This window comes from Fusarium oxysporum, chromosome 8, assembly GCF_000149955.1.
Source record: "Fusarium oxysporum f. sp. lycopersici 4287 chromosome 8, whole genome shotgun sequence".
In the NCBI taxonomy this organism is placed as follows: Eukaryota; Fungi; Ascomycota; class Sordariomycetes; order Hypocreales; family Nectriaceae; genus Fusarium; species Fusarium oxysporum.
The window spans coordinates 1,704,355-1,729,027 of NC_030993.1; the positions used below are offsets into that span (position 1 = coordinate 1,704,355).

The following is a 24,673-nucleotide window of genomic DNA, read 5'->3' on the forward strand; positions in this document are numbered from 1 at the left end:
TGCCCCGTAGAAACAAGGAAGCTTGGCTTTGGCCAATGGAAGCAGAAGCAACCTTGACAACACTACCTACCTTACCTATCATGAGCAATACAGTGCGGCTTTTCAAACAGTGTCAAACTTCATAGTAAACGTTTCATTCCCTCCACCATGAATCACTGCACCTATCGTGACTTGCTATCCAACCTTACATTGCCCACTGACCGAGGTCGCCCTCCCCACGCTGCATCATGAATGGCAGTGGGAGAGCGAAAAGGAAAGTGGCGTCCTTATCTAGTGGCTTCTATCATGATGCAACGGGTCCCCATGGATGGCAAGTGACTCTCTCTTGGTAGTGACTTGTACGCCTTTGATAAGTTCTCTTCATAAGCAACTGACTCCTCGAAAGTGTAATCATATTTCTTCAAACCCCAACACACTCAAGAACTCCTACCAAAAGTACATTACTTGATAACTTCATTTCTAAGCCCAACACTTATAACATCACCCACTACCAATAACACAACCACATCATGCGGCTCATCATCCGTGACGACGAGACTGAGGCATGCAAGTATGTCGCCAATTACGTCGTGGAGCGCATCAATGCCTTCCAACCCACACCCGAGCATCCCTTTATCCTCGGCCTCCCTACAGGCTCTAGCCCGGTCGGAGTGTATGATATGCTAGTACGCAAGTACAAGGCTGGCGAAGTATGTCGCATCACCTCATCCTAGGGCAGCATCTAACTATAGCAGGTCTCGTTCGAGAATGTAGTCACCTTCAACATGGACGAGTACGTCGGTCTTCCTCGAGACGACCCAAACTCCTACCACTCCTTTATGTGGAAGCACTTCTTCTCTCATGTCAACATTCATCCTTCCAACGTCCACATACTTAATGGCAATGCTGCCAGCCCGGAAGCCGAATGTGATGCATACGAGGAAGCTATCAAGGCAGCTGGTGGTATTGATCTCTTCTTGGCCGGTATTGGTGAAGACGGGCACATCGCTTTCAACGAACCCGGATCTAGCCTTGCCAGTCGTACCCGAGTCAAGACATTAGCATACGACACCATTCTTTCCAACTCGCGCTTCTTTGACAACGATGTAAGCCGGGTGCCAAGAATGGCTTTGACTGTGGGCGTCCAAACTGTCCTTGAAGCAAGAGAGGTTGTTGTCATTATCCTGGGAGCCCGCAAGGCGCTTGCATTGCAGAAATGCGTCGAACAAGGCGTCAACCACATGTGGTCGCTATCATGCCTTCAGCTCCACCCTCATCCCATGATTGTCGTCGACGAGGACGCCACATTGGAACTTCAGGTCAAGACAGTGAAGGTAAGCAACTCTTCCTCCCATAATGAGACTCCGCTAACATGAAGGACAGTACTTCAAGAGCATCGAGAAAGTTGCTCGCGAGCAGGGATTCGAGCAGATTCTTCCCTCCAAAGTACGAACTGGCAATGTTGCTATCCCTGAAACCAAGATTCGGAGAGCTCAGAGTCCTGCGATTATCGCTCCGGAGCCGATTGCTTCACACCTCTTGCGAGAGACACCTGCGGGTGACTACTCTATGAGAACCCCTTCGCCCGATTTATTCCCCGACCGAATGGCATCGCGTATTCCGGAACCGAACCTGAACCGCAGACTTACGCCCAACCTCGAAGTTCAGACCGACGTCCCAAAGACGAAAGTTGAGATGATCGATAGCGCCGTCGCCATGTCTCCAGACGCTCCTGTCGCGAATTTGCTTCAACCGATGACCGCAAACATTAAGACAATGCGATCACCGTCGCCAGACCTAGTTCCCGACCGTATGGCCTCTCGCATTCCTGAGCCAGATCTAAACCGCAGGTTGACTCCCAACCCCGAACTTCAGAAGAAAATGAACACCGTCGGGGCGCACTAAACGTGATAGGTGGATATATTGGGATAGGAGGAGTAGAAAAGAAATGGAGATCAGGAAGGTCTTGTTCAGTCGCTACAGGGTTGGCTCAGGAACAAAATTATCAGACTGTATCAGTATGACTACAACAATAGCATCTTTAGCCCCGTATTCGATTAAGGCGTTTAAATCAGGTTAGAGATAGAACACAAATACCACTGGTGGCTTTTAGATAGGTTGTGTGTTGGAGTTTATGGGTGTTGCGTGTATCGTCTTTTGGCGTGGAGGCGTTTGGGGGAAAAGGGTCATTTCTTGAAAATCGATTGTCATCTAGGACGACTGGAAGATACACAGGTGTTCAATACAACCCATTGCCCCTTGTAACTTGAAAACTCAGTCTGTGTATAGATTCATTCTCAAGCAACATGAGCATGATTCAACAACATATGCTGTGTTTTGTAATACCGACTTTGCAATGACCAATTGTCGCATTAAAATTCTCGGGTATCGATGCAAACCATCTCATGCCCTCAATGATGAGTTAACCGTCCACCTAATGTGTATATACTTGCTCACAATGTGCTATAATCCCAAACAGACTCCCCTTTACCAGAATGCCCGTACAAAAGCTTAGATATATAATATACAGGAAATCGGCTTTCCAACAATTCGTAACTCATCAGTTTCAACCACCTGTTGTGTTTCAGTCAGAGGCAAAGTACCGCTTAGCCTTGCTCTTGAGCTGTTGTGCTTTCATCTCTGGTGGCATGATAGTGTGATGGACCACGTGAGGCCGATAAACAGCATCGACAGGCGGCATCCTGGCCGAGGTTAGTAACGTGAAAGTGGAGAGATCCAACAAAGTGGTAACGTACCAATCATCCACAGTCAGTGGAAAGTATTCGTACAAGGGATCGGCCCCCTCATCTGCAGGACTGTTTTCCCTGTTCGCCCCTGCGGTGGTGTAGCCTTTGCCAGAATTGGGACTGTGCAGCTCGGCACTGGAGCGGTTCGGACTTCTCTCGTCTTCTGATAGCGATAGATTGATCGGCAGAGAAGCATTCTGACGTGGGATTGAATTTTTGTTATTGTGGGAATTTGTCGCCTTAGCAGAGTTGTTTGGATCGCTGGACCAAGCTGGTATCGGGGGTCTAGTCATTGTTGGCGATAAGGCGACTCGTTTTGCCGGATGTGGACTTGCAACGGGTTGAGGACTGGGTAGTGGATGGGTCATTGACCCAGGTGTTGCCCAGTCGTTCGGCTGCTTATCTGTCAGTTCTGTCCTTTATGTGCATGGACTGATTTGTGTCTTACCTGGAGATTTCCAGCAGGAGGGAATCTTTGGGTGAAGTTCGTCGAATTCTCCCGTTCAAGTTTAAGCGTTGGGTGATCCACATTTGACGTCGATGTGCTTCTCCTCTCAAATCTCTTGTCGCCTGTAAGAGGAACGTCCTTCCTGCTGTCGAAGTTTCTAGGACTCCGGCCACGAACAATGACTGGGCCAGATTTGATCTCCGATATTTTTATGAGTTCACCTGCCTGTGTCTTTCCCAGCAGGGTGATCTGGACCACGTAGTGCTGTTGCAAGCCCTTTCTTCTGCCGTTGTTGGCAGTAGCATGTTTGAACTGAAGCCGTTTCCAAGATATAGGCAGAGAAACACGATGTGCGTCGATTTCCTGGCCTGTCGTTATATCCAGTGTGATAGTAGGCGGTGCTGAAACGCCTTTTGAGTCATCACCTCCCTGGGGATTGGCGTTTTTCCAGGGGATCGATATTATTTCTGTAGCCTTTCCTTCGATGGATTCGATGGCTGCAATAGTCGCTACTAACTCGAATATTTGAATGTGCTGCCCTTGTTCATTCACAATATTCCTGATTCCGCGAGGGAGAGTGATCTGCCCCGAACACTGCCAGAGGTTGCGGCGATAACAAGTCAATTCCATCGGGCGTCCGGTTGATTCTCCTCCAAAGACATCCTCGGCAACGAAGAACATGCCATACAATTCAGCCGTCATGCCGGCTTCAACAAATTGGTTGTTCTCGTTGACAATGGTAGCATTGGAAACGGGAGCGGAGAACCCAAGAAGTTTATTATCGGGCTCCTGGGGAGATGATTCCTCGTGCAAGGCATCTTGATTCGGCGGAGGATCGAATTGTTGTCGAGTCGAGTATGAGAAGGGATCTTCAAAGGTCGAGGAAAAGGCATCCAAGTCGTACGAGGTGCCGAAAGGTAGAGTCTGCAGTGCAGCTCCATCACTGTAGATGTTAGTTTGACTAGCTCCCAAGCCAAAGTTGCGCGCGCGTTGCAAGTGCGCTGCAGTGCTTACAGAAGTGATTCATCAAATGTCATATCCTGGTCGAACACGTCCATATTCATACTCTGAGAGTGAGCAGATCCGAAGTTCATCGCCATCGCTTCGCTGGAAGAGGCGCCAGTTGGCAGCCCCGACATTGAGTTGTAGGTTGACATGGCATTGTTCAGTTGAGAAGAGCCGTCAAAGTCCCATTGGCGCGGCGGGGGAGACAGCGACACAACGTGATCGCGCAAGTATGTGCAACGATGCAAAGGGATGAGAAATAGCTGGCGACACCGGCGATGACGGGTTGTTTTCCCGGTAGAGCGCCGAGTGTTTGGAGCGATGAGCAAACAGAGCCGAAAGAGTAGATAAGACAGGTTAAAGGTCGAGCAGAGCGAGGTAGAGATAGTCAGGTAGTATGAGGAGAGGCGGAGGCGGAGACGGAGAGAGTGTGGAGGGCCTGGGCTGCCGACCTCCAGCTACTGTAGGTAGGTTTGTGGAGAGACCCACTGGGCTGGCCAACCCTTTACTGTTCCCAGCGATAGGCTCTGATAGTTGATTGGCATTCGCTTCAACAATTGGCCGAGACAGAGCTTCATGTGAAGACTCGAGGCCCCGCGGGCATTGTCATCTGCTAAAAGGGAGCGCTATAAGAGGAAGCTTTAAGAGTTGTTCTTAGCGTTGTTTGCCATTTCGGCATCTTCCAGGAGGTTTTTATTATCCCATCAACGTCAATTAAAATGAAGCACAACGTTTGCAGCGTTTGCAGTAATCTTTTATTTATCAATGCTTGCTTCATGCCCAATGCTTCCAGCTAATGCTCCCTAGGTCTTTGCCTTTCTAATAATAATGCTCTTTTAAATCTAGTTTCTGTTTCATGCAGCATACCTATTCTTATCATGAGGACGGGAACCAACAGCAACGCCAAGCCAACCAAACTTTCACATCAACTTGCTCTCCTTGGCAGAGTCAGACACCCTCTCACCAAACTTCCACACTTCGTCCAGCACGAGAACTTCATTCGTTCCCCTGACCTCGTCCTGTCTTTCGTATCCGTCTGACAAAATCACCAGATCTGCGTCAGCCCCCGATTCTAGTGAACCCTTGACTCCCTGTAAGCCAAGCATGGCTGCGGGTGTTGATGTGACCGCTCCAAGGGCCTGGGGAATACTAGCCCCAGTCCACTGTCTGAAATTATTGACACACTCGAGGAGAGTAATTGAGCTGATGAGAGTTAGATACAAGGCTCCGTAGGGTAGATCAGTACGTACCTCCCAGCAATCGTGTCAGAGTTCTCGAGGAGCAATTTAGAACCTTGCTTGACAATGTTGCATGTGTATTCTCCGTTTGTCCACGGATAGGCCCCATCCGGGAGACCAACAAGATGCATAGCATCCGTGACCAGGATAAAGCCATCAGGATGAGCGCTGTAGGCGATTTTGATAGTCGTAGGATGCAAATGAATGCCATCTGAGATGATGCCAAAGTAAGGTCGTGGCAGACTCTCAGCCTTGCCCAAAACTCCAAAGACACCTGGGTTTCTGTGATGCAATGGACGCATGGCATTGAAGAGGTGTGTAATCATTGTAGCACCCTTACTAACAGCTTGCGATGTCTCTTCATATGTTGCCTCGGTGTGGCCAACTGAATATATGATTCCTCTTGATGTGATCTCTGGGATTAGGTTCATCATCTGTCCGCGTTCCGGCGCTGCTGTAATCATCTTGATCGGCATTGGCGCGCCATCGGAGCGAGGGGTTATATTCTCACGACCATAACATTGCTCAATGTCCTCTATCGATTCAGCTTGTGTGAGGACATCGACATTGTGAACTCCATTCTTGGTGGGACTCAAGAAATCAGTGGGTACACAATCGAACGCTTACCGAATTCTGCTACGGTATGATAGGATCCGCAGTTCCCCAGACGGGCCAAGATACGGGAGGGCCTGGCAGGCGTTAGCTTCATGTACGATTGCCCCACCAAAAAGGGAGGCGTACCTTTTGGTATAATTCAGGCCGTTGACTGGTGATGGTTGGGATGTACGATGTGACCCCTGTCTTGACCAGTAGCCGATTGATCTTTTGGATGTTTTTGCCATATTCGGACATGTCATCCAGTAAGGTTGAGAAGTTGAAGCCAAAGGCACCGTTGAGCTGGCACTCGATCAGACCTGGTGCAATGATGCGTCCGCCAAGGTCAAGAGTATTGTCAGGCATGTTGCGGCCGCCATAGAATGAAGCCTGGCTATCGATGATCTTGCCAGTAATGGAGCTGACCCAAAGGTCCTCCCAGACCAAGTCGTTGCCCTTCAGCAACCGACAGTTGGTGAACTTAGTGAGGCCATTCTTGGGTAGGGTCGGCGAGACGGCGATAGGCATATTGAAGATGGGCTGAGGGAGTCTGTGATGAAGAATTAGATATCTCAAAGTGGGTTGTTTTAATGCTTTCTATCTTGAGTTGAAAGTCCCTAAGGACAATGAATCATATAAAATGAAAGGCGAGTCGTGGTATACTAGTATTTTCCAGAGAGTCCATCCTCGGAAGTCTAAAGCCCTATCAAGCCGCCGACAGCGGCCACGTTTTTTTCCAGATAGCATGGAAAAAGTCATTTCGTCATTACGATTCAGTAACCGTGCCATCTGGTCCCAAGCAGACGGTGCCATCGTTGAAGCCGTGATAGTGAGACTGTGTGGGGATTTTTGGGTCTGAACATGGTATGGTTCCCTTTTGCTATGTTGCTGTGCATATTGACAGCCAGAGACCAGGGTGCAGTGGAATACAAAGACCATGCCATCCGTCCATTTTTGCCTCAGAAGTAATGTTCATCCTTACCTGGTTCAATCTCTCGCGTCGCAACACAACGTGAAACGGACCTCTTTGTCGCCGACCATTTGTTGCTGTTGTTCCATGTAACGTTAACTCATGGGGCGTAACCCATCAAATCGCCTGCCATCAGAAACAGCCAACGAAACAGGACGACCCCACTTCCCTATCGCCCAACAGCTGGCTCTTTCCACAACTGACCAATCAATATACACCAATCGCATCAGCCGAGGTTTAGGCGGTCGGCAACACTCCACCTCCACTCCAATGGCCCCTCCTCCTGCTGGGTCAACGTCTAGCTCATCCTCTCGAGAAGGCTACCGCAGTGTCAATGCATCTCATCGTTACCTCAAGCACGCGGGGCCATCAAGGGATGAGCCAGAACCACAGCAGAAGAGATCAAAGTACCATGTGACGAGGCATCGACGCCGCCCAACCATCATGGCCCATACAGACAATAGTGACCTGGATCCAGCATGGCAAGATCTTGACCGGTACGTACCCACTCACCTCACCTCACTTCCTGTCAGTCCCGTCGAGTCGCGTCTCCCGGACGGCGCGGGATGTCAAGGGCCGTCTCTCCACTCTTCGGCTCCGAATCTCGGAGAATTTCATTCATTCACTCACTCGACATCATGATGCTAACTGGCTGTTCGGTAGTGCCATTGGGCAGATCCTGATTATGGGCTGGGATGGCACTGAAGTTACCCCCCAGATCAGGAGCCTCATTGAGGATCATCACCTGGGTTCCATTATACTTACAGCCAAGAACCTTAAATGTGAGCTCTACTTCCAGACACGTGTCTTGCTTCATTACTCTAACATTGCCAAGCTGCTCAGCAAACAGCAGAGCTGGTCCAGGAATTACAGACCATTGCTAAAAATGCTGGTCATTTACAACCTCTTCTCATCGCCCTCGATCAGGAGAATGGAGGAGTCAACAGTCTTTTTGACGAAGACTACGTATGCCAATTTCCCAGTGCCATGGGCGTCGCAGCTACTGGTCGGGCCGACCTAGCATATGAAGTGACAAAGGCTACTGCTACTGAGATCTCGGCATGCGGTGTCAACCTCATGCTAGGACCCGTCCTGGATGTATTGAATAATGCTCGCTACCAGCCTTTGGGAGTGCGTGCTACCGGAGACGACCCCCAAGAAGTATCACAATATGGCCTGGCGGCTCTACGAGGAATTCGAGATGCTGGAATTGCTTCATGTGGAAAGCATTTCCCATCGTACGGAAATCTGAACTTTCTGGGCTCAAACCTAGATGTGCCCATTATCACTCAAACACTAGAGGAACTCAGCATCAGCGCTCTGGTTCCATTCCGAAATGCCGTTGCCTCGGGAAAATTAGATGCTATGTTCATTGGAGGCTGCGGCATATCCAATCCGTCCATGAATGTGAGTCATGCTTGTCTTTCAGATCAAGTTGTGGATGAGCTCCTACGCGATGAGCTTGGATTCAACGGGGTCGCAATTTCAGAGTGCTTGGAGATGGAGGCTCTCAGTCATGAACTTGGTGTCCAGAATGGTGTTATCATGGCCGTCGAAGCAGGCTGTGACCTTGTCCTCCTCTGCCGTGCCTATGACGTCCAACTTGAAGCTATCAAAGGCCTGAAGCTCGGTTATGAAAATGGCATTGTGACGAAGGAGCGAATTTTTACCTCTCTGAGAAGGGTACTTAACCTGAAATCGACCTGTACCTCTTGGGAGAAGGCGTTGAACCCTCCAGGCATTTCTTTGCTTTCTCAACTTCATCCATCTCATCTTGCTCTATCACTCCAAGCCTACGATGATTCCATCACAATCATTCGAGATAAGGAGAAACTTATCCCACTCACAGCCTCAATGCATCCTGGAGAAGAGCTCCTCTTGTTGACCCCTTTAGTCAAGCCGCTGCCTGCATCTTCACTCACCAAAAAGTTACTGGCAGCCAAAGACAGCCAGAACCAAGCAGAAGGACAACATGAGATGTGGGCGCATAATGGTCGTGACCGAAGCGCGATATTGAGTGGAGAGGGTGTCTTCCGAGAATTTGGCAAGTCTCTCGCTCGAGCTCGTAATGAAAAGTTACTTCACACAAGCTATACGGCTAATGGAGTTCGTCCAGGTAACACTCTTATTTTCAGTAGATGAAATTCCTTCTGACCAGATTTAGTTCACGAAAACCTGATCCACAGAGCATCTTGTATCATTATTGTCACGGCTGATGCCAATCGAAACCTTTATCAAGCTGGTTTCACTAAGCACGTTGATATGATGTGCTCTATGCTTCGAACCAGGGGTCAAAAAAAGCAACTGATTGTAGTGGCAGTCAGCTCTCCGTATGATTTTGCAATGGATAAATCCATTGGCACATACCTCTGCACCTTCGACTTCACCGAGAACGCTCTCCATGCTCTTGCAAGGACACTAGTTGGAGAAATTGCACCCCTTGGGACGCTCCCCGGTACACTGCGCAAGAGCAAGAAGGTTCTCAAGTCCAGACAGCACTGGCTGGTAGAAGAATACAGTGCGAAACGTGACGCATCTGCTTTGAACGACCTACTTCGAGCTGTTCACCGAGCAAGCGCACCAGACCTGCAGTTTCTACGCACAACAACTGCTGCTTCCTTTCAGCTCAATAATGCCAATATTGCCGAATCACATTTTGTGGTTAGAAATAGCAGCACCAACGCGTTGTACGGCTTTGCTGCTACTTACTTTGTTCACGGTGTTGGTATCCTTGGGGGTGTCTTTGTCGAGCCCACCAAACGGGATGTATCGATCGGAAGGTCGCTTCATCGACGGGCGCTCAGAAGTCTCATGCAGCGACGAGGAATTAAGCAAGTCCAGATAGGGTCAGCGTTTCCTGGAGTTTTCCTGGGCATTCCCAATGATGTCGAGGTCAACACAATCAAAGAGTGGTTTGCGAACAGTGGCTGGGATGTCCAGTTTCCACGACGCGTATCAAACATGATTTTACGGGAAGTGGCAAGCTGGTCTGCCCCAGAAGGGTTGTCCCAGAGCATACAGAGAGCCGGTATCAGCTTTGACCTGATTCATGATTTGGACAACGCGGATGGTGTTCTCAGCCATGTTCGTAACAACGCAAACCCTGAGGTATTAGAACTGTACCGTCATGCGCTGTCAGAATCGAAGTTGAGTGGGATTGTCCGGGCCAAGGACGCGACAGGTACCTTGTTGGGCACAATCATTGTTTGCAAGCAGCGCAGTCCATTGGAAACTCATATCCCTTCATTGGTATCACGCTCTGAGGACATCGGCGGCATCATTGCTCCAGTTGTACCTCCTGGACCACAAACAACCCTCGTCTTGCAAGGTTTGACGCTCATGGGCATTCGTCAGGCCAGGAGTCACAAAGCTACAAAAGTGGTCCTTGGTTGCGTAAGTCAGCCATCCTCCCCAATGTTTCAATGTCGCTAACAAATCAGGTTGTGGATGATACTGAGTCCCTCACAGCGATGGGCTTTGAGACACTCCAAGAGTTCGAGGAAATCACAAACTCCCCAGAGAATGTAATTATCCCTCACTTCTAAAGCTACAACAGCTACTGACAAACAACAGTTTTCCAACATAGTATAAATAAGGGAACACGATGGATGTGTTATCACGAATCTACCGGGAAATTTATGATTAGCGAATGAAGTACATGCTGCCTTGAATAATATGCGTTGTAAGCTTTGCTACATCCTAGGTCATGCCTCATTATTCTACACTTCGATGATATTCTCCCACGCCGTCTCCCAGTTCTTGCATCGAGTCTTTGAAGGAAGACTTCTTGGTGTTGGCAGTGAAGTCGCCAGTATCAACGTAACACTCCATCCCAGTCAGAAAGCTAAGTCCCTCTTTCGGCAAGGGGTTTTGGACTTGGCCATAATCTACTATAAAACGGTCTCAAATTTCCCTGTACTCGAATGTCACGCACGGCCTGATGCCCTAGAGATGAACACTAGGCAGAAGATATTGCGAGGCTCCCCGGGAAAGCTATTCTTGTTCTTGAGTGTCAGCAGAACCATGTGAATTTGGTGAATCAAATGATTGGATCTCCTCTAAAGATAGGTTGGTAACTTCTGGCATGGTTTCTCAAATCATCTAAACACTTGAATTGGTATCAAGCTTGTCCAGTGCTTGTCAGGCATCGGTCGCCAAGTCAATATTCATGCTCTTAGTTGGTATTGTCCAGCCATTCGAATTCAACCAATATCAGGGCATTAGGAGACTTGGCAAATTGCTCGGTGTCGTCGTGCTGAATAGGGTCTCCGGGTGTTCATCCTAGGATGCCCACTGTTGTATTTTACCGTCAGAATACTCAGTTGGACCGGCGATAAGCATTCTTCGCCCTCCTGGCCGGTAACATCGCTGGAGTCTTCATATCGTGCACTTACCCTTGAATGTGAGGCTCAGCTCAGTGTCCTCAGGTCGCTCGAGATCATCTGTGTCTTCAGAGCTCTCGTTTGTAGGACTGCTCTCAATCTGAGTCAAGGTCCCTTTGATTTCTAGAATTTGCAAGTTCCATCTTAGTCAAAGTCTCCTCCCCTCCCTATGAAGAAGCATGATGAGCCTACGTCAGCTTTGGTTTAAGGCCCTTCAAGACTCATACTATTGTATCTTCTGCGGATACCCCATCTTGAGATCGCTTTGAACTCCTCTGTTAAACAATTCTGACTGCTCACCACGCCACTCAGCAGCAAATATCACGACACACGATAGCAGGGAATTAAGCCATAACAATGTACTTTGAATGAGAATAAGGAAAAATATCTTTGTTTGTCGAAACACTTCAACACACTTCCGCATATGCTGAGTCCATCAGAAAGTCCGTTAAAAATAATATGTCCTTCGCCATGTATTGTTTGATTGTCCTTTTACCCGTTGCCAAGTTAAAACTCCGTGAATAATAAGCACCGGGATTTCCCACCAATCTAATAACCGTTTTCGTACAGATAGTCATCTCGGAAGAGCAACAAGCAGAATAGATCGTCAAGAGGTGATCGAAGTGGAGTGGCGGAAAAGTGTATCGGTGTGTATGTCGCTTATAAAAATGAAAAGTAAAAGGGAAAAGTTGCTCCTGGTCGTCTAACATCCGTCATCTTCACATTCATCAAGGCTTCCGTAGCCGGTATCCGAATCAATTCCCACCACGCTCTTGTTGATGGCCAGGCACCGGCTAACGACCTTCTCTCGTACATCAGAAGCAACGCCACACTTCTCCCCGGGAGATCCGCCCATCCATAGACGAAGACCACCAGATAGTCGCTCAAGAGAGGCCTGGAAGGTCTCAGCTGCTGCTTTGTGCTCGTAGAGCTCCTCCATCAACTCGAGGGTTGCGGTGCATCCAAGAAGAGACATCTGCAGGGCGTTGCCACGAGTCATGATTGACTCAATCATACGGAGTCCTTGGTGGGTGCTTCCAGGAGTGCATTCGACGCGTCGGAGGTGAGCGATGGCCATGGCGCATCGTAGGGCAAGTCGGAGATCGGGAGTAGAAGCCTGGAAGCTTGAGTCAACGACACAAATGGAAGAGCTCAGGAGAGCATCGACCTTTTCGTTGCCCATTGATTGCAAGGCAGAGGCGATGTTAGCGCCGCGTGCCTTATCAACGAGAACTGCTCGTGCCACGATAGCCCGAGCCTGTGCGGTTGATCCCAAGGGTGCAGCCTTGATGGTGAGTTCGATATCTTCTACCTTAGTGCTGAGCGTTTCTTCGTCCCTTTCCAATGTGGCGACCAAAGTTCGGTGTAGGAATTGGGTCGACCACCAGGCAGCAACAGCATCAAGGGGAGATCCAATAGCGGTATCATCAACAACAGAATCCATGCCATCCATAGGGGTCACAACGTTGTAATCAGTATCGGTATTGAAAGCCAGGTTGTGCGCTCGCTGAATAACATCGTCGTTGAGCACTTCATCGCAGTCCTGTTCAACTAACAGAGCGAGATGTTCGGGCAAATCGTCGTCATGCTGCTCGGAGGACTCGCGGTGAAGTTGAGTAAGGAGACGATTCAGCTGACGGGCCTCGTTCCACTTGCTACGAGCAAGTTTGGCAGCGACGATGTTGATTGCCCCAAGTTGAAGTCGGTTCTGGCTCAGGTCCCAGAGAAGAACGCGAATATGGAGGGCCTTGAGCATGAGCCTAGCAGGAGTGTCGGGGAGAGTGCCGGAAGCGAGGAGTGTGAGAATAAGACGGCTCTTGTTGATCTCAACGTCGCCGCCAGCCAACTGCGAGTCAAGGGCAATGCTCCAGGCCTGGACACGAGCGGTTTCCTGCTCCTGAGTCAAACCGGTGATTGCTTGATAACCATGAACTCCAATTGCATTTCGGAGGCTGAGCTTGAGAGTCTTCAAGATGAGAGCTGCCGCCTCGAGGAAGAAATTGTGACGAGGGACCCATACGGTCTGGATAGCGGTAAGCCAAGCTTGTCGGCGGACATGAATTGGTGAAGCGAGCGATGGCGCTGCCTGAAGGACCCCGACTTGTGGTTTCTTCGACTTTTGTGGAGCTTGTGTGAATAGTGAAGGAACAAACACCCAAAGGAATGTTCCAAGTAGGAGAATAATTCGAAGTGAAGTATGTAGATGATAGCCTCCGACGGTCAAGTCAAGGCCGCTCGCTGCACTCTTCAGAAGCTGAATAGGCATAGCGAACAAACCACGACCTTCAGGCTTCTCATTGCTGACTTCATCCTCACGCATCGCCTCCAGAATCATGAGACCGGCAAGTGAGCCGACCATCAATTTACCAAAGTAAGGGCCGGCATTGTTCCACCGACCTTGCTGCATTTGCTGTTGCTGTTGAAGCTGCTGCTGTCGAATGAGCGCGGGATTTCCACCGCGAAACTGTTGTTGGGGTACAGGATATGGTTGGCCAGAAGCCATTTGTTGCGTAATGATTCTCTTCATATCATCGGGAACTTGAATCATTCCTCCTGGTTGCGCGTTGCCGTCCTGTGACGGGCCTCCGACAAACTGCTGCGCATCCTGTGCATATTGGATTGGCGTAGGTGGTTGCTGAAGAGGGCTGATGGCGCCATTCATCGCCCCGGCCATGAAAAGCTTTTCGAAGGCGGCAATTCGGGCTTGCATAGCACCATTTTCGTCGAGTAGCCGATTGTTACGCTTCTCGAGATGTCGGATATATTCAGTCGCCTTGCTCAAAACCTATCCAGGGATTAGCGTGAGTTATATCGCTAGAAAGAGCACAGCGTACTGTAGCCTTGTTCAGCTTATGAGCTGGGGTCAGACCATGGAGTTCCTCGCGATCTTCAGTCGTGTCTTCACCTCGCGCGCTCTTCGACATGATGCGAAGACTGGGAACGCTATCTCTCAAAGCGGCGATCTTGTCATTCAGATTGGTTCGATACCGCTTCTCAATCATATTATGGGCGGTCTTCTTCACTGGTTGATCGCCATCCTCTTCCTCTTCCTCTTCGTCCTCAGGGTCGGCGGAAGACTTGCGCTTTCGCGATGCTTTCGAAGATCCATCGGCAGGATCCGGTGACGAAAAAACACCCCTTCTGAGTTCGCCATTTGCCGAGTCCGGGCTAGAGGCGCTCTTCGGTGAGTGGTATTGGAGATGTGGCGGCATGGCGATGTTGCGCAGCTTCTCCTGCAGAGCAGGAGTCAGATGGCTGATAAGGGCTGGCTGAAGTACGGTGTTGTCGTTGAAACTAGCCTGTCGCAGGGAAGGATTTGAAGCGGCGTAGATTGATTCGGGGCTGAGAGTGGTTGCCGGAAGGCCGTCGATGCCGGTAGAGATGGGAAGCTGTTGAAGGTTCTGCTGATCCTGACCGAAAGCGAGATTCCAAGGAGAAGGTTGATAGCTGGTTTGAGCAGGAGGTGCGGTGCTGCTAGAGGGGTCGTACGAGTCGTAAGGGGGAGTGCCGGTGAACTGCCATGCAGCGTCGTAGTATTGTTGCTGGGTCTGGGGACGGGAGGAATCGTTGGGCAGGGAGGTTGAGGAGGGGTCGGATTTCACGACCGAGCCATCATCGACGAAACCACCTAGATTCGGATCTTGAAGGCCATAGAGGCTGTTGGTAGAATCATGGTCGGCCATGTCGGAGAAGCGGGAGCCGGGCATGATGGGGATAGGCCAGCACCATGCAATGCAGTTGCGATGGCCTGATTGAGAGACCCAGTGCTTGGGGTGACCCCGAAGGAGTCGCCGTGGTCGAGCGAGGCCTTTCGGGAAGACGAGGGCCTTTGGCCGACGATACTAAGAGCAAGGGTCGATGTTGTCTGTCCAGTTGGGTTGAATTGGCCTCTATTCCCGGCGTGGCCTGTTCAATTGAGTCTCTCGGCCGAGGAGTGGACTTGACCGCGATAGCCTCAGCTACTGGCTATGGCTCCAGCTATGGCTCCAGCTCCAGTGGCAGCTACAGCTACAGGCTGTGCTGAGGGTCAGCCTGCAATAGTCGACAGGCCTGTAGCCTCTGCTAAGGCGATCAATCGGTGGATAAGATAGAGAGGTTCGGTGGTGAGGGCGTGCTGCAGCCACAGAATGAATCGATGGTTGTCTCAATGACTCTCTGATCGAATGATTGAACGGGTGTTGCCGAACGGTTGACGGGTGAGAAAGGGCAGTACAGGGGTTCTACAACAAGGGAAGAGAAGCGCAGTCTCGCGATTATGGTTCGACTGGCAACGAGTAGCAGGTAAAATTGCTGATGGAAGAATAAGCGATTTGGGCGATGATTCGGAGACGAGCGATGGATGCAAGGAATTCAGTTTGAGAGGAGGGTAGAAAATCGTACGATGGAACCCGGATATCAGCCCAGTGACGCCTAGTCAAGTCCGCGCTTGGCCAAGCTCGTCTTTTGTAGAAGGACTGGAGTGATGAGTTCAGGGGATCCACTAGCATTTGAGTGTTTTCTCTAAATACAGTGCAGAACGTCGATGACTTTTGGTGGCGTACTCACTAAGCCCAGCAACTGGCACGGGATGAGTCTCCAGGCGAGGGGGGGGCGTTACGGCTTGGACCGTACAGTATTGGCGATCTGAGGAATACGGTCCACTTTAGTTAGAGGTTTACCCCTCTCGCATTCGGATCTAAGGCGCATTCCGCACTGTGCACACAATCACAAATCTAGTAACCCGTCAAGCACAAGCCAACTTTGATTGATCAAATTGGAATGGGAGACCCTCGAGGACGCCCAGGAGTTCAATTCTGTTGAAAAACTCGGCTCAAGGAGCAGAGAATATCCTCATGATAGAGTCGTAATAGATGAGATCTCAGTCACTTTTGTCAAAATCTCCCCCCTAAAATACACTGTTGAAAGACAAAACATAAACCGTGGTGCTACTTGAGTTGTCTCGGGTTAGCCACGCGAGTCTCAGTCTCGCGTCCCGTGGTTCACAGGAACTCAATTATTACATTCCAGCCGGCAAAGGCCAGACCCAAGCGACGGTTACTCGGGAGCATTTGAGTATCACGTATCCAATTAAATGACTTTATAACGGTCGCCAAGACGAGTTCATTGTGAAGAATCCGAAATAACCTGGATATCAATCCCTCGAATCTGTCATGTCCCGTCTGGTGCAACCCTCTCAGGTACTGTGCGACGGATAGCTACATACAGATACCGAACTATTGACGCCCTGCCAATCCGCGTTGAACGGAAGATCAGTTCGGGTTACACAACGCAGGCTATTCTTGCATGTCTTGGACTCAGCTTTCAGCTCCTGAGCCACTATCCTCGCTTCTCAGATGGTCCCCGCCGCCACCAAATGATCCTGATCTCAATATTAAATCCTCCTCCTAACTATCCCCAATCCATCCCGATGATCAAACGATCAACCTTGCGTTACCCTCTAGTTTTAACGCTTGTTGCTTTTTAAGTATCATCACATGCATCTTGTTAATTGTTCCGATTGGCGATTCAAGATCTTGAGATCGTAGAGTTGATACTAGATATTAGCGCCTGCGTAACATTAGATGGAAAACACCGCGTCTGTTGTGTGACGCTACAGGTTTGGAAACAACGTAAACTCATAAAGTAAGTCGATTTGGTAGAAACAAATGATATACAGGTGAATATTTTATGCAAATAGTAATGTTCTGGTCCTTGCGGCCGTTACTACATCCCCGCAAGCCCATGGGCCAGCTCTAACCAAATACTGTAAACCCCAACTGAGAAGACCCCTATGTCTTGATATCAACGACACCAAAGGAAACAATGCAATGTAGACCCCTTTAAATAATCATAAACTCCAATCATTTCGTTTACCAAACATCATCCGAACTCTGAACCATCTCCAATGTCGGTGTCTTAGGTACCATGCGTTTCATTCTCTTCCGATCCTCCCTGGTTACAAGCGAAGGTGTCACAGGCATGCATGGCGTGAAGGGCTGATAAGGCGAATAAGGCACTGCACCAGCTGTATGCGGAGTCATTGCTCCGCTTGGTGATAGTGGTCCTTTCCTCTCGAACACAGTCTGCTTGGTAGTCTGCGCAATGGTATTTGGTGAAACCATGGCAGGCTCGTAGGCACGCAATGGCAGAGAACCACCAGTTCGCACAGCTGAAGGTGCGTTGGCACGGTGGAATGTCTGGCCAGGCTTGGGTGACGCGGGAAGAGACGGGAACCTTGAACCGGGCTTGGGAGACGATGGCAGGCCGACCAGTGGTACTTGAGAGTGTTCCGAAGTTGCTGACTCGGGATCACGCTCGCTGGGTGCATGCGATACGGTACGGGCGTGGCCAGGATAAGGAAGTTGACTTCCGATACGTTCATCGATGCTCAAAACACTCTCGGGCGAGATGTCCGGGGTCGGAAGCGACGCATGGGTCTTGGGCGGGAGGGCCGGTGAACCATACGGGACCTGATTAGTAGGGACCGGAGGAGGAGCAGCCGGAGCATAATGCCGGGGAGGAATCGCGCTCATCTCCTGTCCTTCATAGCGAGGAAATTCACCCGATTGAGGGGTCATGAGAGGCGATGAGATGCTCATGCCCTTCATCTGCTTCTTCTTTGGTGATCGTAGCGCTGAGAGAAATGAGGAGGTCCTTGACTGGCTCTTCTCCTCGCGAGAAGCAGAAAGGTTGAGTGTTGCTGGCTTGCTCCTCTCCTTCTTCGATGGCGAGGATGTCGAAGATTTCAGAGAGAGTACGGAAGCCGAGGCTGAAGGGCGTGGTTGGTGGTGAGCAGTGGGAGGAAGAGGAACATCGTAAACAACTCCTCGCTTCTTTGCATCCTCATGCTCCAGGACATGCTTGTACATGTCTTCAAGCTGAGATTGAGCCATGAGTCTGTCTACTGCCACAACACGGGGATCGACAAAAGGATTAGTTCCGGGGGCTCCAATACTTGAAGCCGGCGATGGATAGATGTATGGATTTCCTTCGTGCGAGTCCTGGAAGCTCGGTTTGACAAATTCGGTGTCCGTGATGATATTCAGAGATGTAGGTACAGCTGTTGGAGGAAAGTCGGGACTGACGATATCTTTCCGTACTTCAAAGTCGACCTCGTCAAGTCCAGCTGCAATATGTTCGCGTCGCTTCTTTGATAGGGCAAGCAGTGTTATGGCGACCAGCACCAATGATACAGCGTATGCTCCGATTATACCACCAATCTGGGCTGGCAGATAGGTTGTGTCAATTGGTCCTCCTGGTAAAGGCTTATCTGTGTCCCGGGCTTGGAGTATCGAAGATAGAACAGGCTCAGGCTGAGCTGTTGTAATGAGTGACAGAGGCAGAAGTAGACCGAGTTGTAGTGAGTAGCGAGCACCCTCGAGAAGCATCGTGGGAAACGAGGTCAAGGCGAGACACTTATTCTTTATGGAGGAGCCAGCTTGTGCGATGTGACCTCCTGAACACGATGAGACGAAACACTAGAGAAGAACATCATGCACGGAAGAGGGAACTTGCGGTCTCAACGGGGTATATAGCGGGCTGGGTCATGATCGTCTATCACTCTGCGTTAGCCGCTGAGCTATCCAGGGCTGGACGCTGAGTCGCTGAGCAGACAACGCCAGTCAACTGGCGGTCGTCGAATAGCGGCCGAATGCATGAGAATACGTCTGAGAATAGCTCGATACCCTTGGTGATGGCAACAGAGTGGTTGCAGGCGATATGTGAGGGCCCAAGTGTGACGAGGCCATCTCCGAGCTGTGGTTGGATGGCTAACCGCTGAGCGATATAGTGTGCCATTGTCTGATTGGCCATTAGCTCTCACTACCAACCACCAATACCCACATCCATAACCTATCGCTGGCTCTGGAATCCTAGATGCCGGGATGCACTGCAATGTTTTCTCGCTTTAAGCTTCTCTGTGGTTGTCTCGTTTCTGCCGTTGAAGGGTCCCAAGCGGGGCGGGGCGATCCTTGCTTTTCGCCATCACAAGAGAGGTCTTGTCCGACTCACACGTTCCTGGATCTGCGGGGTCAAACCAACAACCATTGACCCAGCGATTGGTGACGATACTCTTCAATCACTCAACTAACGGCATAGACGATGCAGTCTAGTCAGTGGGGGGCACTTTGAGGCCCAATTGTGTGTGTTGCCTGCATCATCCAGGCTGTCGGGCCCTGAACCATGTGGAATTTCCCACTCTTCCTCTCATGTGATGTGCCAAAGTCTTCGAATGGGATGCTCGTCTTCGTGTGACGTTAGGTAGCTCGGCATTGCTAGTGATGTTCGTGTCGATCCCCTCGAATAGAAAGACCTGTCACGGCGCCTATTGTGTAAAGTCGCACTACTATCGCACGACTATAGCTTCATGCTACCCTGCACAAGTGACTTTGGTGATATGGTTGGTGATTGCTGACTGGAGACGTGACAATCATAATTCAGGACCATGTTGGGTTTTGTTACAGATGTAAAACAGGCGCTGTGCGGTGAGCATCTGTGCAGGGGAATTGGGCGGTTCATATCAGCTATGCAATCATAGATGCGTCCCTGACTGTTAAACAGACTGCAATGTTTCACAGCACCCATAGAAATATTATGTTTCAAAGGGTTCGACCTTTTCGAGTAACAATGCCAACGGTGTCCCACAAAACTCTCAGGGTGGGACATCACCGTAGCATTGGACTTTTGTTTGTCACTCTTTAGCGGTGATTGATGTGGCATATCGTGACAGTGATAGTGACGGGGGAAGCCTTAGCGTAAAGGGGATGTGACCAAGATGATAACGAGATCTGACAGAGCTGAAGAATGAGCATGTGACACGCAGGCATAATGCTTTGCCCATTGATAGAATCAATATAGGAATTCGTTATGATTCTGAAGGATATTGAATTTATGGGCAAGACCAGCATCATAAGCACAATATTCTCTTTAAAAACGTGAGGAGCAAATGTGTGAGTGATGGACAAGAATCCTCAATAAACCGTCAGACAGGAACAAAGTAGGTACTTGATTGAAATCAATAATAATATCAGAACGTAAAATGTTACTTCATGATGTTTTGGTCCTACCCACCCTACAACCTCATAGAGGCGTTGCACTGCACGTGACATCGCGAAAATGTACATCGCGTCGCGCGATGTCTGCTTCTCATCAACGCGAAAGCCCCTCGATCGAAAAGAAGACATCACCAGCGACTCCGGTGGCTAAAATACCACGCCGTAATCCCATTCGAGCAATCTCGCATGGGTATAGAATTTTCGATGATACTATTCTCCTCGACCAATCGACAGCAAATCGTGGATTCGTCCACGTACCCAGCATGCCCACTTCGACCACACAAGATGCGATTCTTCAGTCGTTGAACGAGGCGCAACGCCGAGCTGTTACTTCATCCGCATCGACTGTCGCAATTCTAGCTGGCCCCGGTAGTGGAAAGACTCATACTCTTACCTCACGAGTAGTATGGCTGATTCAAAGAGTTGGCTATCGACCTGCCGACGTGATCGTCGCAACTTTTACTGTCAAAGCCGCCAGAGAAATGAAAGAGCGTATAGGAAAATCTCTAGGCGAGGAATTCGAAAAGAAGATTGTGCTTGGAACGTTTCACTCGATTGCCCGAAGATATTTGTCTATATACGGAAATCGCATCGGACTAGACTCGAAGTTTGGAATTGCAGACGATGGAGATTCGAGGGCGATCATCCAGAGAATCTGCAAGAGGCTGGAACTTGGTATTGAGCCGCTACATGCGAGGTCATGGATCAGTAAAGAGAAAGCGAAGGGACCAAATGCCGCCACGGCTCCAACGCAGAAAGGCAAAAAGGAGAACCCGGCGCTAAGGACATGCTATGAAGAGTATCAAGCTCAACTAAAAAGGTCAAATTTGCTGGACTATGATGATCTCCTGGTCAAATGTGTCGAACTGTTGAGAGATCACCCAGCTTGCGTTTCCAACGTCCAGACTGTCCTTATCGACGAGTACCAGGATACAAACGGCATTCAATATGAGCTGATGAAGTTATTCGCCCAAGCACGCCAGCGAATCACGATTGTAGGCGATCCTGATCAGAGTATCTACGGTTGGCGTTCAAGGTGGAGATTGTTGAGATTTGCTCTGGCTTGTATTACGAAGGATGTAGCGAGACCGTGTTGGGGTCTTCGCACAGCGATCTTCACTGTCGCTCATGACAGTGCTAGCCCTTGTTGAGACAGAGACGTTGATTCAACAAGACAAAAAGCGATACCAGAAAGTGTTACTGCCAGTCCACACTAAGGGAGCGCGACCGGTTCTCAGAACACTGAAGAGTTCGTCGTCTGAAGGCGAATGGATCGTTTCTGAGATCAAGCGAGTTATCATGATGTTCGGAGATATGCTCAATTTTGAAGATGTCGCAATTCTTCTGAGATCAGCTGCGCTTTCTCGACACATCGAATCAGCTCTGGGGAAAGCCGGTGTCGCATACCGAATGATCGGAGGCCATAAATTCTATGAACGAAAGGAAATTAAAGTCTTGATAGATTACCTCCGTGTAGTGAGCCAGCCTGACAACAACGATGCGCTGGCCAGGATCATCAATGTGCCAAGAAGAGGTATAGGAGAAGCAACAATCAAATCTCTTCTTGAAGAGGCGGAGCAGACCAACATGAGCCTCTGGTCTTTGATTCTCAAGCACTGTAAAGGCAATCGTAAAGCAAACACCAATATCAGACCAAAGATGGAGCAAAAGCTCAATACAGAACTCATCCGGACCATCTCGAGCTTACGAAAAGAAGCCGATCAAATTAGTCAGAGCAGCCCTGTCACTCTGGTCAACTTGATAGAGCAACTGATTGGTCATCTTGATTTCAAGAAGTATCTGGAGGAAGAATACACAGAAGAACATGAACAGCGATGGGCCAACGTTCAAGAGTTTGTTAATCTGGTTAGCGATTTTATGAGAGATTTTGGCGGACCAGAAGAAGAAGCACTTCCTGAAATCGAGAATATGGATCAAGTGAGAGAGGATGATATGCTAGGCCGGTTCCTGGCCAACGTATCATTGGCATCGGACGCACAGAACAAAGGCGACACAAAAGACCAGAAATCGCTGATCACTATATCGACCATTCACGCAGCGAAAGGGCTGGAGTGGCCTGTTGTTTTCGTGCCCTCCGTCTATACTGGGTCAATACCTCATTCAAGATCGGAAGACACAGATGAGGAACGACGTCTCCTATATGTGGCAATGACACGAGCCCAAGCGCTATTGTACCTAAGCTGCCCACTCTACGGTTCTCAAGGGATGAGCAGCAAGGTTGAACTCTCACCGTTTGTCTCTCCTTTTGCATCCAAGGTCTTCGCCAAGAAGGGGCCATCATTCGATCGAGCAGTTGTAGAGGGCGTTGCTAAAATCTTGGGACGAGAGGCCCCAGGTGAGAAGGCAATATTCGGAAGACTCCCTCCTATGTTCTCAGTTGAAGATGACGGGTTTCCTGTTGATCCTGTCGATCCAAAGAACGTCGATAGATACGACGAGGAGACTGGCCGGCATTACTCTCGGGCACCCAAGCGCCAGCGTACGGCGCACCCGGTCACCTCCTACGATGAAACAGATGAGCTTCCCTGGCAGAGAGAATATGCCACAACAATGGAACAATCATCTGATTTCACTGTTTCTGCTTTACCCGGGTTCACAACCGCTGGAGCTCATAGAGTTGCCCTAGATGCCGCAGCCGCAGCAGCAGCCGCAGCACAACCAGCAAGCTCAAAACCAGGGCCAAAGAAGGGATCGACGAAAAGAGGCGTTGGGCAGAAGAGTATGCTTGGTTGGCTTAACCATGGAAGAGATGCTCCTCGACCTCCACCCGAACCTCAGCCTCTACCGCAGCAGCAGCAGCAGTCCAGGTCCTTTGCACAGGTGCGATACCAGTCTGCTTTGTCACGGCAGAATGGTATGCCAGTGAGACTACCAACAGGGCCCGAGCCACAAAAGCCATTGATCGATCCAGAGCTGGCAAAACATAAACTTCCTTCTGCACGACCTCTATCAAAACCAAATGTTCCAAAGGTAGACGCCGGTTCTCGAAGGCCTTACTCCTGTTTCTCTAGTTCACCACCGCGACCGCCGTCAAGAAAAGAGCCTGAAGAGGAGAACAAAAAGGACGAGGAAGAAGCATTGCCTAACAAGCCTGCTTCAAGTCTTCATGCGACAACATTCATGTCTGTAAAACCTAATGGAGGTGTGAGACGCCCAGTTGGTCTGGGGCCGGCGCCTTCAATGGATCGATTGCGTAAACCATTCAAACCGCTGACGATTAATCGACCGAAGCGACCAGGTGGCTGATGCGATGAGATCATTTGTGATGGTTCGAAGTAATGCCTGCTATGTTTGAGCGAGGCGTTGTGGGGATCGTTAGGCATTATGGTTAAGCATAACGGAATTTGGTATTTGGGTTATATCACTTGAGAGTATATATAGACTGTTTGTCAACTCTGGTAGAATAGAAAAAAAACAGCAAGAAGAATTCGATAAAAACAATTCAATCACATGCGCGACCGAACTTACTTATACAAACCCCAACCGAAATCCTTCAATTAGACCACCACAAAATATCATGTTGCCCACCATCACCATCACCACCCGCCTCTCCACCTCTGCCAGCCAAGCTGCTCGCAGGTACATCTCAAGCTCAACAGCCATGAAAAGCACCGTCGCTCCCAATGTCCGGAAGTCTACCAGCTTGGTTGAGAAATGGAGGAATGCCTCTCCTCAGAATCGTCGATATGTCTTGGCAGGCCTCGCAGTCGTTGCCTCTGTTGATGCTTATTTGCACTACACCTACTGGCCTCTTATTCGAACTTGGTTTGGCGGCGAGGAGATTGTTAGGAACTGAGAGGGACCATCTGAACCATGCACGGCTCAACTCTTTTGAGTATTACGCCGCATGAGAATCGCTGATAATAGACTTTTGCGGAAGAGAAACGTGGAACCCTCATCTCATTTCGGTTGACCTCAATACTATATAAAATATTACAATAACAAGATAATCCTCAGGGAGTAAGAAAAGCTCTAAAACTAAATCAAGGTGCTAGAGTGAACCGGTCTAAAGGCCTGCTAAGATATAATAAACTTACCCAAGTCTTTCTGTTATATAGGATCGAGGTCCTAAGTTTTCTTACCTCCTCCCTTGAGAAGCGCCTAAATCCCAGCATTCTTACTACCGAGTATTCTAGTACTCTCACCATAAGTCAGTCAAGTATTGTAACAGGGACATAGTTATGGAGTGTAGTAATATCATTTGGACTATTTTCATCTTACAAAAATCTCGCCAAGATCAAATTAGTATCAGGTACG

At 49.5% G+C, this 24,673-nt stretch overlaps 7 protein-coding genes across 9 annotated transcripts; 3 read left to right on the top strand and 4 right to left on the bottom strand.

Annotated features, from left to right (window-relative positions):
* Positions 1 to 135: 135 nt before the first annotated feature.
* On the top strand, positions 136 to 2,246 carry FOXG_03195 (glucosamine-6-phosphate deaminase). 3 transcript variants are annotated; one of them, XM_018380798.1, is made up of 4 exons: positions 136 to 310; positions 386 to 689; positions 735 to 1,313; positions 1,363 to 2,238. In XM_018380798.1, exons 2-4 carry the CDS (start codon positions 510 to 512, stop codon positions 1,882 to 1,884), a joined length of 1,281 nt encoding a protein of 426 aa, XP_018237159.1. In that variant the 5' UTR covers positions 136 to 310; positions 386 to 509; the 3' UTR covers positions 1,885 to 2,238. The 3 variants fall into 3 exon arrangements, with proteins under 3 accessions (XP_018237159.1, XP_018237158.1, XP_018237160.1); XM_018380797.1 differs by having other exon boundaries at positions 136 to 689; positions 1,363 to 2,246; XM_018380799.1 differs by having other exon boundaries at positions 192 to 1,313.
* Positions 2,247 to 2,563: 317 nt separating this feature from the next.
* FOXG_03196 (acid phosphatase) lies at positions 2,564 to 4,331 on the bottom strand (the record flags this gene model as incomplete). The annotated part of the gene is made up of 4 exons (XM_018380800.1): positions 2,564 to 2,681; positions 2,736 to 3,121; positions 3,175 to 4,117; positions 4,189 to 4,331. 4 exons carry the CDS (start codon positions 4,329 to 4,331, stop codon positions 2,564 to 2,566), a joined length of 1,590 nt encoding a protein of 529 aa, XP_018237161.1.
* A 768-nt stretch (positions 4,332 to 5,099) lies between these two features.
* FOXG_03197 (N-acetylglucosamine-6-phosphate deacetylase) lies at positions 5,100 to 6,539 on the bottom strand (the record flags this gene model as incomplete). The annotated part of the gene is made up of 4 exons (XM_018380801.1): positions 5,100 to 5,382; positions 5,430 to 6,008; positions 6,045 to 6,106; positions 6,159 to 6,539. 4 exons carry the CDS (start codon positions 6,537 to 6,539, stop codon positions 5,100 to 5,102), a joined length of 1,305 nt encoding a protein of 434 aa, XP_018237162.1.
* Positions 6,540 to 6,968: 429 nt separating this feature from the next.
* On the top strand, positions 6,969 to 10,572 carry FOXG_03198 (beta-N-acetylhexosaminidase; the record flags this gene model as incomplete). Its single annotated transcript, XM_018380802.1, has 6 exons — positions 6,969 to 7,478; positions 7,645 to 7,763; positions 7,817 to 9,097; positions 9,146 to 10,374; positions 10,422 to 10,505; positions 10,555 to 10,572. The coding sequence occupies exons 1-6, from the start codon at positions 7,084 to 7,086 to the stop codon at positions 10,570 to 10,572; spliced, it is 3,126 nt and encodes a 1,041-aa protein (XP_018237163.1). The 5' UTR covers positions 6,969 to 7,083.
* An 18-nt stretch (positions 10,573 to 10,590) lies between these two features.
* FOXG_03199 (uncharacterized protein) lies at positions 10,591 to 16,401 on the bottom strand. Its single transcript, XM_018380803.1, has 2 exons — positions 14,198 to 16,401; positions 10,591 to 14,148 (listed from the first exon to the last, which is right to left on the bottom strand). The coding sequence occupies exons 1-2, from the start codon at positions 15,068 to 15,070 to the stop codon at positions 12,067 to 12,069; spliced, it is 2,955 nt and encodes a 984-aa protein (XP_018237164.1). The 5' UTR covers positions 15,071 to 16,401; the 3' UTR covers positions 10,591 to 12,066.
* Positions 16,402 to 16,977: 576 nt separating this feature from the next.
* FOXG_03200 (uncharacterized protein) lies at positions 16,978 to 20,172 on the bottom strand. The gene is made up of 2 exons (XM_018380804.1): positions 18,858 to 20,172; positions 16,978 to 18,798 (listed from the first exon to the last, which is right to left on the bottom strand). Exon 2 carries the CDS (start codon positions 18,728 to 18,730, stop codon positions 17,213 to 17,215), a length of 1,518 nt encoding a protein of 505 aa, XP_018237165.1. The 5' UTR covers positions 18,731 to 18,798; positions 18,858 to 20,172; the 3' UTR covers positions 16,978 to 17,212.
* A 284-nt stretch (positions 20,173 to 20,456) lies between these two features.
* On the top strand, positions 20,457 to 24,212 carry FOXG_03201 (uncharacterized protein; the record flags this gene model as incomplete). Its single annotated transcript, XM_018380805.1, has 4 exons — positions 20,457 to 20,538; positions 20,630 to 21,418; positions 21,531 to 23,558; positions 23,824 to 24,212. The coding sequence occupies 4 exons, from the start codon at positions 20,457 to 20,459 to the stop codon at positions 24,210 to 24,212; spliced, it is 3,288 nt and encodes a 1,095-aa protein (XP_018237166.1).
* Positions 24,213 to 24,673: the final 461 nt, after the last annotated feature.

Bases quoted from the DNA above. Each gene is read 5' to 3' on its own strand.
- FOXG_03200 (XM_018380804.1), bottom strand. From the start codon at position 18,730: ATGCTTCTCGAGGGTGCTCGCTACTCACTACAACTCGGTCTACTTCTG.
- FOXG_03199 (XM_018380803.1), bottom strand. From the start codon at position 15,070: ATGCCCGGCTCCCGCTTCTCCGACATGGCCGACCATGATTCTACCAAC. The intron at 14,149-14,197 runs GTACGCTGTGCT...ATCCCTGGATAG, and splicing joins ATAAGCTGAACAAGGCTACA to GTTTTGAGCAAGGCGACTGA.
- FOXG_03195 (XM_018380797.1), top strand. From the start codon at position 510: ATGCGGCTCATCATCCGTGACGACGAGACTGAGGCATGCAAGTATGTC. The intron at 690-734 runs GTATGTCGCATC...TAACTATAGCAG, and splicing joins GCAAGTACAAGGCTGGCGAA to GTCTCGTTCGAGAATGTAGT. The intron at 1,314-1,362 runs GTAAGCAACTCT...CATGAAGGACAG, and splicing joins TTCAGGTCAAGACAGTGAAG to TACTTCAAGAGCATCGAGAA.